This window comes from Protopterus annectens, chromosome 15.part0 (genome assembly GCF_019279795.1).
Source record: "Protopterus annectens isolate FY-2018-M chromosome 15.part0, PAN1.0, whole genome shotgun sequence".
In the NCBI taxonomy this organism is placed as follows: domain Eukaryota; kingdom Metazoa; phylum Chordata; order Ceratodontiformes; family Protopteridae; genus Protopterus; species Protopterus annectens.
Genome location: NC_056749.1, coordinates 601294637 through 601309766, shown reverse-complemented (window position 1 = coordinate 601309766; position 15130 = coordinate 601294637). Strand labels below are relative to the sequence as shown.

At 37.4% G+C, this 15130-nt stretch overlaps 1 protein-coding gene across 4 annotated transcripts in view; it reads right to left on the bottom strand.

The window, feature by feature from the left end:
- The window catches only part of PDZD11 (PDZ domain containing 11), a 723877-nt gene that overhangs the window by 636940 nt on the left and 71807 nt on the right, over positions 1-15130 (bottom strand). Inside the window, exon 1 of one of the 4 annotated variants that reach the window (XM_044057431.1) lies at positions 8426-8444. The exons of the other annotated variants lie outside the window; for them this stretch is intronic. Coding sequence (XP_043913366.1) covers positions 8426-8429 — 4 coding nt within the window. The 5' untranslated portion in view covers positions 8430-8444. Of the gene's footprint in view, positions 1-8425; positions 8445-15130 lie in introns of those variants that run through there. 4 annotated transcript variants of the gene reach the window in all.

Genomic DNA, 15130 nt, shown 5'->3' with positions numbered 1-15130 from the left:
TGAGTTTATAGTTTTGAGAAAGTATGAGAAAGTTTTCTAACTTTCTCCTAACTCCAACTTTTTTCAGTCTGTAAAAAAAAAAAAAAAAAAAACCCATAACTTTTGCACATCTATGTATTATCGTTATTTTTCTCTGCACTGTATTGCTTTATTATGCTTGCTCATTATGCACATTTTATAGAAATGTATTTCCTGACTGTATGAATCTTACTCTTGTATTATACCATTAACTTTATGTAACCATGTTTCATTGTATTGCTTGTGGAGCTTTTCTCCCCTGGCCTCCACTGAAAATGGGCACTTCTTGGCCCAGTGGACTTCCCCGGTAATCAAACTGAAATAAATAAATAAATAGTTATGGATGATCATAATTCAAGTTTAACCCATTTCTTGCTGTATATTTTATAGAAACTGCATTCCCTTGTAGCCACACAAAGGTCTATATAACTGAACAGGAAAAAAATGAAAACGGATTATGCACTTTAGGTTAAATATTTTATGTTCATGTTAGTAAGACTTTGAGATATATTTATTACTATGATAGTAAAAACTTCTGGTAAAATAAATGATCTAGGCTTATCTGTAAGACCAGTGTAATTGTTAAAAGCTAAGTAGTAGCCCCTTGTTCCTGTTTATCTTATTCCATGATTCCATCAAACAGAATGTATTTATATCTGTCCTACTGGTATGCACTCACAAATGCAGGATTAATAATATTGTATCAGTGACAATATCTCAAGACAAATTATCTGGGTTACTAATGAGAGAATCTTCCAGTCTAAGTCTATCTGTTACTGTAGCTGAGTTTTGCTCTTTAAGGATAACGGCATCATGATGTTACTTACGGAAGGTAAATCCATAGGTAGAGATTAGAAGAATACTTGGTTTGCCATTGTGATACTCCGATATTATAGCTCCTGACTGGATTTCATATTTGTTTCAAATTGTTTTGGTTACCATAGCTAATATCTAGGCATATTTATTTGATAGTAAGTTATTTAGCCAGACTGTGTTTTTGAAGTTAAAATCCCCTGTACAGGCTAAACATTTATTGATGTTTGCACCCTATAGTTTAGTCAAAAAATTTCCATGCTGAATAGAAGACTTACCATAGGTGTCTATGGTATATTTTCACATATATTTACCAGTATGTGAACAATTTCTAGCCCAGAGCTGTTTTCTAGCCTTTAAGCTACTTCACATCCTTTTACAAATGTCGAGACATCATCACCCACCTCAAACAATCTGCAATAATGAAAAGAGGTTTACCCAGCAATATGTAATGTGCATTTTAGACTTTTATGGCACAGTTTAATATTGGAGACCAACATCATCCAAGCAGAGAAAAGCTTCCAAATCACCAATTTTATTGATGAGAATTCTAGAATTTAGCAAAGTCGCCTTCACTTTTGAATATTATTATTTTTTTGGGCATATTTTTAAATTTTTATTACTGCTACTGTTATTAAATCTGTAGAGGTCCAATACACTGTCAGAAAACAAATTTTCACTGCGAGATGCTGAAGTCTATCAGCTGTAACGTAATCTAGCTGGTAGCGCATCTCACTCTAGGATAATAGGCAGTGAATTTGTTTTTATGATGTGCTTGCTTAGATACTGAATACCAGCATTTTGCCTTGGCATGCAGGTATTACATGAATTGACTGGGAGGATTATGCTAAGCTATTGTGGTTTTTCATGTTTGCAAGAATGCCTGATAACTCCATCATATTTTATATATCTGAGAAAGGATGTGCTTAAACTGTTCACTCCTACTTGAATAACCATATCATAATTAAGCTTACTCGTTTATAACCTGGTTCAAATGACACCAGTTATGGCTCCTTGTAGGTAGACACTGTTGCAAACACCTTGACAAGTCCATTAGACATACATTTGTTTTATGCATAGTGAGATTACTGTGTGTTATGTTTCTGGGGTTTCAACAAAAAGTCTGTCGCTGTATTATAGAACAAGAAATGCTTTGTTATAAATATAACATAGACTGAATAGTTTCACATAAAAACACTTTCTGAAATATTTCAAACACTAGGACACACACATATATCTATATATATATATATATATATATATATATATATATATATATATATATATATATATAGTGGATAGTTAAATATTTGGCTGTGTATTTTAAGATCTAAGCAATCCCATAATATGCCGAGTCAGTTGTCAGTTGGTGTAGAGTTGGAGATGTGAAATGACTGTGCTAACTGCCTTTATCTATGCTGTTATTCTGTGAATTGTTGCTGTTTTACTTCAAATGCTGATGTCTACTGATATCCTTAACATCACTGCACAGGATGGCTGAGTAACTGTGGGTCTGCATCATGATATGGTGTCAAAAGCGGAATATGTTTTGCCTAAAACAATCAAAAAGTGCCATTCTGACAAAAACACTGCATCAAAGAGTCAAGTGAATGCCACTGATCTCAGAGGGAGCTGTTTTTACCCACAATAGCTGTGTATTAACTTGCAAAATAGCAGTTTCACTGAATATCAACCTTTTAGTCCCAAATGACCACATTTTTATTGAAAATGGCCAATTTTAATGTACCAGACCTATTGACATTCATGAAGCCATTTGCATTGCTGTTACGGTGGCAGATGTTTGCACACCTTGAAGTTGTAGCCAAATTAGATAATGAAAGTAAAGAAATCCAGGTAAACATGCTATGAGCATAGAAGCAGAAGACATTTTAGTTGATTTCTGTTTTCTGAGAGCCATAGTATTACATTAAGTCAGTGACTAGTAATCTTACTGAACTTTTTCTGACAAACAAGTATCATTCATTATTTGTTAGAGACCATAACACCTATAGACAGATACCCAGAAACCTGGAAATTGAACTTATCAAACTCCGTTTCATAATGAACAAAATCAACTTTCAGTTTATTGTCCATTACAAGATACCTTCAATAATCCCGGAAGTTCATGTCAGGTTCCTAAACATTATTGATGAATTTCCCATAAATAAGAACTGCATAATTCTGGGAGAATTTAACTACCCATCAGTGGACTGCAGTACATATATACACCTCAGATGTAGAATATGCCCTGGTGGTACCTTTCACACAGCCTATCTAGATCTCACCAAGGCTTCTGACACCATCCCCCACTCTGGAATTATAGATAAACTCACTAAACTAGGTATAAATACCTATGTCACAAGATGAGTTGCCAACTGGCTCACTGACAGAACCCACGCTGTAAAAGTAGTAGACTCCAAATCGACTTCAGGCCAATGACAAGTGGAGTACCACAGGGTTCAGTCCTGGGTCCTCTCCTCTTTGGTATCTACTTCTCTGAAGTACAGGCTAACACAGAATGTCTTTGGCTAACAAAGTTTGCAGATGACTGCAAACTAGGAGCCATAATCGAAACTCCTAATGATGTGGACATCCTACAGAAGGGCCTCACTGAGACAGATGCCTGGTGTCAAAGCCATGGCCTCAAGCTCAATGCCAAAAAGTGCATTGTCATCCCCTTTGGTAAAAACTCTGTACCCATGAGCTACCACATAGGTGGTAGTCTACTTAACACCAAAATATGATGAGACCTTGGGACACAGGTGGACAGTAGTCTCTCCTTTGATAATCACATCGTCACAGTAGTCAGGAAATCCTTCTACATGGCACACCTCATCACAAAAGGTTTTTCATCCAGGAAAAAAGAGGTCATTGTTCCCCTCTACTCGTCACTCATTAGACCCATTATAGAGTACAATGCCCTTTTTGGTATGTACCTCACAAGACATCAACAATTGGAAAGGCCACAGAAATACCTCACAAAGAGGATTACCAGCCTCAAACAGATGCCCTACGCAGACTGTCTCAAACTCCAGCTTTACACCGTTGCATATCACGTACTCAGAGGCGATCTCTGCCTAACATACAAAGCTATGTCAAACCCAGAGCTGTTGGACATGCTCCACTTAAAGAAATCCTAATCCCTCCGAGCTACACGCTCTATGGACCTAAACCTTGTCACTACAATAAACAGAACATGCTAGAGGGATAGATTCCTGTCCCAGAGACTTCCCATACTCTGGAACAAACTACCTATCTATATCAAACAAAGCTCCTCATTAGCACTCTTCAAGAAAAATCTTGATGATTGGATGGGAAATAGGAAATGCACCTCGGGGATCACCTCTGTGGCTCTGCTTGACAGGAACACAGTAAAATAATTTTCTTCGGTGACGAAGGCCAGGGCACCTTTTTGGCTAGGCTAATATAGGCCCTAGAGCCAATAGCCTAGTACCTACCTATGAACCTGTTTAACTTGAGCCTGGCATCCATAGGCCCATCAGGCTGATGAGTCTCATTTGTCAGATCATTTGAAACATTAACATACTTGATTAAAACTGACATTAAAAATCTTATCAGGGTAGATATGCAGCAATCTGGCTTTATAAAAGGTAAGTGTTGTCTAATGAAACAGGTGAATTTCTTCAAAAAGGTGACACTTGCTCTTGGCCTAAGTTGCATTGTACACACAGCCCTCCTTGATTTGACTAAGGTATTTCACATCACCCCTATGCTAGCATAATTAATAAACCAAATGAGTTACAAATAGACCCCTATGTGGTGAGCTGGATCGCAAACCAGCTCAGTACAGAGCTCATGCAGTACTGATGAGAGGGATAGCATCACAGAACATGAAGGTGACCAGTTGTGTCCTGCAGGAATTGGTTCTAGAACCATTTTGTTTGGTATTTACTTCTGTGACCTATAGCCTAAAAAAACAAGACCTATGACTAACCAAGTTTGCATATGACTGCAAAATGGGAGTGATTGTCAGATATCCTAATACATAGCCTTCCAGCAGGAACTTGTACTTATGATGTCTGACATATGTAACATTTGGCAGACAAACCATCACTCAACAAATATCACTGACAAAACCCCACCTCAAAATGAAAACAGAGACCTGGGAACCTGGGTTAATAATTCTCTTTGATCATCATGTAGCAAAAGTTGTCAGGAAATCATTCTACTTGGCAAAGCTAATTCCTAACATAATATAACCCAGATCTAAAGCGGTTATACTGACCCTTTCTACTCACACTGATCAGATCAATTGTAGAATACAATGACCTCCTTTGCAATCCACCTCATAAGATATATCAGTTGGAAAAAGGATCCTAACAAAGAAGATCACAAGCTTAACATTCCTAAGCTACCAGAAAAGGCCTCTTGTCTCTGTCTTACAGGCTCCTTAGCAGTCTCTTATGTCTTGCCTATCAAAAAATCAGGGGCACAGTAGTCCAAGATTTTTTGTACCTTCACAAATCAGACATTCCTACAAATACCAGAACAAGTGATCTAACCCTCCTTCAGCAGATAAATAAAACAAGGTGAAGAGACAGATTCATTACTCAGCATTTCCCTCAACTGTGGAATAGATTGTCCCCGCTGATAAATCAGTGTGATACATTATCTTCCTTCAAATGGGGCATGGTCAGTTGAATGGGTATTCATAAATTGACCCCTTTTTGTGAGATGATGTGCAGTCTAGGGTGGGAATGGGCAAGGTGTAAAGGTCACAAGACTCAGTAGCCTTGAACTTCCTATGATTCATGAAAGGCCATGCTTTCACAGATGTTCTCAGGCTAAAGAAGAGTCCACTGAAGCTTTGGTCAGACATTTGTATAAACTACAGGAAAACTGGGGTTTTACCAAACATTAAAGAGTTGTGAGTGGACTGGCTGATACTGAAATGTCTCAATAGTTATAGCTAGAAATTAACTTAATTTTGGAAAAATCTATTCAGATTGTTAAAGATGCTGAACTAGAAAGGAGAAAACAAGCCACTATGATTATTGTAAATGATATGTGAATTTAAATGCAAAGAAAATGGCAAATTCAGTAAAAAGCTTGACGCTGGCTAATGTAAGCATGTGAAATAGAGTGAATTCAGGCTTGGCAGGTATGCGTCTCTCTCTAATTTCTCCATGTCTTTTGGGTTTCTAATACCATGACAGGAATGGACGCCACTCCTAAGTCAAAGATTGTTTAAAGTTCATGAAATTTGTATTGTTTCAGTCTTTGATGTTAGCCAAAAGTGCTCTTCACAACATAGGATCATAGGTTAGTACTAAGCTAACTGCTCTTGCCAGCCATTTTAATCCTAGCAAATTATCCTTTGTGAGACTCAAACCCTGCACCTTGTGTTTGTAAGGCAAACACCTTAACCATTAGGCCACCCTCCCAATCCCATCTGTAATGTGCCCAGTAATGACTCCTCCTACAAGTCATATGGAGTAACATGTATCCGTAGCATATCTAAATAAGACTGTAAATTCTTTTTTACGAAACCCATTGCTCCTACCACTATTGGGACTGTCTGGGTATCTTTCTTCCACAGTGCCCTCATTTCTGCCTGCAAATCATGGTATTTTATGACTGTCTCTCTACACAGGGCACTGTAGTCACTGGGTGTAACAGTTTCAATGATCAATGCTACTTTTGTTTTCTTCCACGGTGGTGCGGCGGTAGCGTTGTCGCTTCATAACAAGAGGTTCTCCTATTCGATTCTTGGCTGGAGCGCCTTCTGTGTGCAGTCTGCATGTCCTCCCCGCAGTCAAGTGGCCTTCGAAAGACATGCTTGAATGGGCATGCCTTCGTTGAAGGTTGGACATTGAGCTGGCACCTTAAAAATCTACTGCCAATCGTTAGTGGACCGGAGTTCCACTGTGGCAACTCCTAACCAGGAAAAGCCGAAAGAAGAACAACATCATGGACTATTATATCTGGTTTTCTCACATCTGTTTTTTTGAACTGTTGGTAATAGATGATCCCATGTGGTATAAACTTCATCATTCTCTATAATGCTTTGATGCTCAGGTTTTCAGTGATTCTCAGCTACTTCAATATTGTAATGTTTGCACAGTCCCCAGTGCACCAGTCTTGCCACATTATTATACATTTCAGTATACCTTCTTGCCATTAGTATATAACAACCAGCAGAAAGATTTGCAACTGTTTCCAGTTCTGTTTTACAAAACCTACATTTGTCTGTTTCTCTGACATGTTCAATGTAATGTGTAAACCAAAGTGTACATAGTCCTCTATCCTAGGCCACTAATATTAACCTTTCATCTTTTGGTTTAAATTCACCTCTTCTTAACCATTCCTTCATCAGATCCTGATCAACGTGAGGTTGTTCCAGGAGTTTTCTGTACTTGCAGCTATATTTATGCCTTCTCATTTCTTGCCTTCTCATCTGATCCTCCTTATATTCTTTTTCATTTTTTGGCACATTCAGTTGATACCTGATTTTTATCTACTTCTGGTTTGATTTCCATTCCTGCTTGACACTGATATGTTACTGCTAAACTAAGGAGGGAAGTCCTCTTAGAGTTATTCTCCTGGTATTTTAAAACTTTCACTACATTTGGGTCTTGAGGTCAGCAGATATGTATGCAGTCTTATGATTTGTATATATATATATATATATATATATATATATATATATATATATATATATATATGTAATCAATTTTGAGGAGGCCTATACCTCCTCCTGTCCAACTGATCCATTACCTTGTGAGGCTAGTCAGTCACTGCAAAACTGTAGTTTAGACCAAGAAGAGCAAATTGGTTTGTAACTTGGACTTTGTTCCTATATGCCAGGGCTGTTTTCAGTATCAATATGAATCTTTTAAAATATTCTTTACCTAGTTTTGTTTCCATTTGTGCATGTTGTATTATCAGTCCTTATCAATTTCCAAATATTTATATACTCCCTCCTGCTTGAGTTCCTTTATATCACATTCCTGTACCAGACTGATATTTTATTTGTGTTGCAGGTTTCCTGCTTTCAAGGTTGCTTTTGCACATTTATCAAGACCAAATGACATTCTTATATCATCTGAGAAAGTTTTTGACATCTTCAAGTTGTGCTTTCAGGTCCCCATCAGATGAACTACACAGTTTTAAATAATCTGCAAAAGCTAAGAAGTCTTTACACTTTATTGTTGCATGATACTGGGTAATGTAAGCATGGAAGTGAGGAACAGAGTGAAAAATAGTGAATGCAGGCTTGACAACTGTGTTTAGTATAACCATTTTCCTGCTGAGTCAAAGCAGTGTGCTGCATGTTGCTGATGGTATAAGAAATGCAGTAAGAATGGACATTTAGCCATTTGCAAAACCAAAGTAGTGAGAGAAGTATTCAGTGAGAATAAGATTGTGAAAAGTGTTCAGAAACAATTTTTCCTGGGCTCAGTTATTGCTGTGCCAAAAATTAAATCAAAGTGTCAAGTTAAACTCCCAATTCATGAAACCCCAGTAAGCTTTAGGATTGCTACAGGGACAATGTTGCAGTAGTATCACATGCTACTAATAGAGGCATCTTGAAGAATCTGCAGTTACATGAAGCAAAAATGGAAATACTTACCCATGCAGGCAAACCCAAGTGCACTGGAAGATTTCCACTGATGTCTGAGGGGAAGGGACAGGTGTACACATTCCGGATTTATGTGCTAGAAAGTCCACACACAAATCTGTTCAACAAAACTGTGCCATGTGACTTGGATCAGATTGCTAGAATAAGCAAAAGGATGTGTTAGGTAAAGTTGGTCTGTTTAACAGTGAGCCGATAAAGTTAAAGCCGGAAGGTCTTCTATGTACCACACCCAGAAGAGTGGCATTTCCAATAATCTTCAACAGGAAGGCAGAACTCAAATTAATACAAGCTATTAGTTTAAATAAACTACAACTCAGCCTACTGAATGATGTGTTCCTATGGTACCAGTCATTAAAAAAAATGGCCGTAAGAGAATGTGTGTTGACTTGAAAAAGTTAAATGACCCATTTAGGAAAGGTTTACTTTATCTACCCTAGAGGACAATGAACCTAAGCTGGTTGATGCCAAAGCATTCTTCATATTAGATGCTTCAAATGAGTTTTGGCAGATACTCCTAGAGAAAGATAGCCAAAAGACATCAACATTCATTACACAGATTGGAAGATTTTGTTTTAAGATTCTGCTATTTGGTATAACCTCACCAACAAAAATATTTCAGTGGAAGACGAGCAAGCTGTTGAATTTGTATCAATGTGTGTATTGTTATGCATAACAAGCTAGAGTGTGGTCCTGATAAAGAAATACATAACATTAGATTGTGAGGCAGTGCCCAAACCTTTAAAATATGCTTAAAATGGAATAAAGACAAATGTTTTAGAAAGACTGAGTATTGGTATTTCAGCCGCACAATAAGTTCTAGTGGAAACTGATCACATGCATGTCAAAGCAATAGCAGAACTAAATAATCCAACCTGAGTAACTGAGCTATTTCAAGCCCTAGGCATGATAAATGTCTTGAGCAAATTCCTAAGAAATCTGTCTGCAGTGCTCAATTCCATGCAGATTTACTAGGGAAAGTTTCACCCTGGTTATGGAGATAGGCTCATGCCCAAGCTTTCAGCAAAGTGAAACATGTGCTGTATGTCTGTTCTAGTGCTCACCTGCTCTCTGGTTACAAACTTGCAATTGTGAGAGATGATGCTAGTAGCTTTGGTCTGGATGACGCTTTACTCCAGATGGATGAATGTGTTTTACAATCTTACATTTTGATCCAGAATACTTAAAGATGCTAAGCAAACATATTCACAAATACTTAGACTAGATCGATAATGTGTGGGCATGTGAAAAGTTCTACAGAAACCTATTAAGACTAGAGAACTTCCAACTCCAGACTAACCTAAAACCTTTGGTTACACTGATTAATTCATATGATTTGGGTATAAGTACCACCCAGATGCCAAAAGTTGCTAATGAGACTGAGTCATTAGAATGTCAAAGCAATCTGTTTGCCTGGAAAACAATTTACTGTAGCTGACATATTCTCTAGTAAGCCAATAAATGACCAGACACAATATGATACCAAAGAAGGCATTGCTGCCTATGTGTAGGGCATTATCAAAGCAAGTTACCAAACATGGTATTGAGTTACAAGCAGTTATTAAATATGTAAGGGATGCATGGTTTAACCTTTGGACATGGACAAAGCATGTTATGTAGAAAATGCACCATCAGTGCACATTTCTATGAACATGATGGTTTGCTAATGTACAAAAATAGAACTCTTGTACCATCTTCACAAAGTGCTGAAGTGTTGAAGAAAATATACCAAGGATACCACTACCTAACAAATTGGGGTTCCTATTACCAGATCGAAAGACCGTAATCTCGAATACAAAAAGAGTGACATGGATTGCACGAAAGACGGAAACAGCAAACATCCAAAATACCGGAAATTTAAATGTCGAAGTGTAATAGTTGGCCCATCTGCGGTATAGCTCCGTAAGGTAAGTGTGCGATAGGACTTTAGGGTTAGGATGTGGGTTAAGGTAAGTGAATAGATAGGTAATGTATGTAAGATTTAGTGTAGTGTTAGAAGTAGGGATTTATTTAACCGTATGTATGTGTATTATTTATTTTTTTTGGGTGTATGTCTGTAGGGGAAGTCTGTGGTAGTTACGGACCTTAGGGTTAGGGAGGGGTTAAGGATAGTGCATAGTTGTGTATGTGGGGTTTAGTGTAGGGTTAGAAGTAGGGTTTTGGTGCTTTACGTTAGATTAGAAGTAGGGTTTATTAGTGTATGTGGTTTATTTATTTTGTTTGGGTAGGTAGTATGTAGCGGGGTGGTGGGGTTGGCTGACTATGACAGTTCGTTATTTTATTTTTCACTGTTTAGTGCGTTCGGGATTTTCGCGGTTCGTGCTATAGGTGTCACCGTTTAGGTATTCACGTAAATGGTTTTTTGATTTGGTAATATAGACCAACAAATTGACATGAAAGAGCCAAGATGTATGTATAGCAGCCCAGTATCAACATGAGCACTGAAAAACATGTATCAAAATACCAGTTTGTATCATATAGAGACCATTACTTCCAACTACTTTCTCCACAAGGTCCGTCACATAAATAGTTGCTGATGTGTGAGTTTGAAGGAAAGAACTACATCATAGTAGTTTACTATTGGTTTTGAGACAAGGGGATATTTTATGTACTAACCATGACTAGGTAACAAATCATTGCAAGCTTTAAGACCATGTTTAGCAGGAATGATAACTTGACCAAACCAATTACAGATAATGCTATGGATTCTTATCTATGATTTCTGGTAACATGATGAGGGATATGGCTTTGTGTATACTATATCAAATCCTCATTAGCCATGGTTCAGTAGAGCTGCTGAGAGTGCAGTTCAGACTGCTACAAATATTCTTCAACAACCTGCTCTTGATCTCTCGTGTCTTACTGTGCAGCTCCACACATTGCCACAGGAATAAGCCACGCACAGCTCATGCTTGGAAGCAAAATTAAGACTAACATACTTAGGCGGGAAGACAGGCTTGATCTTAAAACTACTTCATTTGAACCTGACATGAGGAATGACCAAAGAGCATAGCACTCATAAGCATTTTTATGGCAGACAATATTATAATCCACCTAAACTCTACCTGTCCTTCAACCAGTATGCCTTAAACCTGAGGAGGAGACAAGATGGAAGACAGCTAGTATTGCAATACAAAAAATGATGAAAAGACATTTCTACATAGTGCAAGCCAATGATAATGCCATTGTGGGACGTAACTAAAAACATATCCATCTCATTTCTGAAGAGTCTCAAAATGAAGGTCATGTATCAGAAAGCCATAGTTAGCAGGTGTTCAAGCCAAGAATAATGAGGTCTTAGTTTCTTTGAAGGCTTTACCCCCAACCACTATCTGAGACCAAGGTGGAAGTCTGAAATACATAATGTGCTTTAAAGGTACACAGTCTGCTGTAAGTCTGAGTGCTATTGATCCAAATGTGACTTTTATTGATCCTGCTTATATTGTTCCAAAGAGAGACACTGGATAAAATTCAATTTTCTTTAATCATTTATCTAACCCCTTTTTCTCTACAAGTTTTAGTCCAGTGAAAATTACTTAAATTGACCACAAGCTCAAATTCCCACTCCGCAATCATGAACACAATCAAATTCAAAGGGTAGTTACGTGACTGATTTCTTTTCTTGCATGCAAACAGAATCGAATTGCTACTGACAACTGCTTAGCTACCTCAAGTGCTGCTATTCAAACGCAGTTACCTCTCAAAATGTGTGAAAAGTTTTAAAGTGCATTTGTACAGTTTAATAGCATTCAGAAGTCTTACAATGTGAATCAAACAAAGCTTAACTGTATTCCATAGTTTTAGAAAGAGTTCTTTCTTTGCTTGTTGTGGCGGGGGGGGGGGTAAGATGTGATCATAAAATGTGTGTACAGCTTTTATTTACATATGGTGTAAATATGTAATATATTGATGGGCATTTGAGTAACAATCTGTAATGCATTGAGTTTGGTGTACCAGCTGGTCTTGAATTGTTGATATGACATGAAACTGTTTATTGCCATTCTCCTATGCTGACATTTTGCGTTATAAAAGTTTTGTTTTGCTTCAAAGGTTGATTTCTGTTGATATTCTGCTGAAATTACTGAACAAGGTGACTAGGTAACCATGGATGCACACAATGACAAGTGATAATAAATATGCAAATGTATGACAAACCATTTAAAGTGATAATGTGCATAAATAAAAATTGAAGCAAGTATATAAATGTAATAAAATGATTTCTGAATAAACTAGAGTATATGCTAATGTATAAAAGTGGATGCTAACATATGGATTCATACAAAAATGAGTGAATATGAATGGGATTATGTGCCTAATTGCAGACAAAGTACCAGGAATAAATGACATATAGTTGCTGAAACCTTTTCTTTCATAGCTGTCATTAAAGCATGGATGTTTATGTAACACGTTTTTAAGTTAGCATTCATTTTTACTTTTTTGTATCTTTGTTTTTGCTTATTTATGCATTATTCCCTTTAAGTGGTTTGTCACATGTCTGAATTACCATATTTTTAGATACTAATTATAACTGTTTGAAACTATTGAGAAAGCATTGTTTTATATTAAAGAGTTTACATTATGTACTTTATATATAACAGAGTATGATACAGCGCCAAACTTGTTTTTATTGAATATGTTGCTGTGGTTATTTAGCAGTCTTTTGCCCATGTAACTCTTATATCTTTTTGTGAAGTTGCAAGGTTGCACACTTTGTCTTATGGGCTTTTGTGTCTAGGATGGTTTATGTTTAACCCAGGTATTTTGTATTATGGACTATCCCCATTGCATATTGCAGTGACTGCATACAGTGGATATAAAAAGTACACACCCCTTTTAAAATGTAAGGTTTTTGTGATATATAAAATATGAGACCACAGTAAACCATTTCAAAACTTTTCCCACCTTTAATATGACATATAACCTGTACAATTCAATTGAAAAACAAATCTGTTGGGGGAAAAATATAAAAAAATAAAAAATGTACAATAAGCTGGTTGCATAAGTGTGCACACCCTTAAACTAATACTTTGGTGAAGCACTCTTTGATTTAATTACAACCTTCAGTCTTCTTGGGTACACACCTGCCATCAATTAAAGAGACTCTGATTAACTCCAAATAAAGTTCAGCTGTCCTAGTAGGATTTTCCTGACATTTACTCAGTTGCCTGCTATAGCAAAAGCCATGGTTCACAGAAAGCTTACAAAGCATCAAAGGGATCTCATTGTTCAAAGGTATCAGTCAGGAGAAGGGCACAAAAAAATTTCCACAGCATCAGGTATACCATGGAACACCGTGAAAACAGCCATCAAAAAGTGGAGAAAATATGGGACAGCAGTGACGTTGCAAAGAACTGGACATCCCTCAAAAATTGATGAAAAGATGAGAGAAAAACTGGTCAGGGAGGCTGCCAAGAGATCTACAGCAGCACTGAAGGAGCTGCAGGAATCTCTGGCAAGTACTGGCTGTGTACTACATGTGCCAACAATCTCCCGTATTCTCCATATGTCTGGTCTATGGGGTAGGGTTGCAAGATGGAAGCCTTTTCTTACACAGAAAACACCCAGGTGTGGCTAAAATTTGTAAAACAATAATCAAGTCTCCCAAAAGCATGTGGGAAAATGTGTTATGGTCTGATGAGACAAATTTGAACTTTTTGGCCTCAATTCCAAAAGGTACGATTGGTGCAAAAACACTTCACATCACCACAAAAAAACACCATCCCCACGGTGAAGCATGATGGTGGCAGTATCATGCTTTGTGGTTGCTTTTCTTCAGTTGGAACTGGGGCTTTAGTCAAGGTGGAGGGAATTATGAACATTCAAAATACCAGTCACTTTTGGCCCACAACCTTCAGGCATCTGATAGAAAGCTGAAAATGAAGAGAAATTTCACCTTTCAACATGACAATGACCCAAAGCATACATCCAAATCAACAAAAGAATGGCTTCACCAGAAGAAAATTAAAGTTTTGGAATGGCCCAGCCAGAGCCCAGACCCAAATCCAATAGAAAATCTGTGGGGTGACCTGAAGAGGGCTGCGCACAAGAGATGCCCTCTCAACCTGAAGGATTTGGAGCACTTTTGCAAGGAAAGGTGGGCAAATATTGCCAAGTCAAGATGTTTCATGCTGATAGGCTCCTACCCAAGAGGACCGAATGCTGTAATTAAATCAAAAGGTGCTTCAACAAAGTATTAGTTTAAGGGTGTGTACACTTATGGAGCCAGCTTATTGTATATTTTTTATATTTTTCCCCTTAACAGATTTGTTGGTTTTTCAATTGAATTGTACAGATTATAGGTCACATTAAAGGTGGGAAAAGTTTTGAAATGATTTATTGTGGTCTCATTTTTATATCACAAAAACCTGGCATCTTATCAGGGGTGTGTACACTTTTTATATCCACTGTATGTGTATTGGTTATGGTCACTAATGATGGGGTTATGTTTTCATAAGGTACAGATATGGCTTTGGGATATTTTCTTCAGAACTCCTGTGTCTACAGGGGTAAGTTTGTGCATATGCTCACAGAGAGGGCCTGCTGCAGAGATATTAGCCACAATATTTGGGATATACTTAAATCACAAATATTTAAGGTCTTGTTAGTAAGTAGCATATTTTCTGTCAGCATGGGGCATTTCTTTCACTGTCTGAAATAACTATTGTCTACCAAGTTTTTAAAGCTGACCTCATGTAGTGT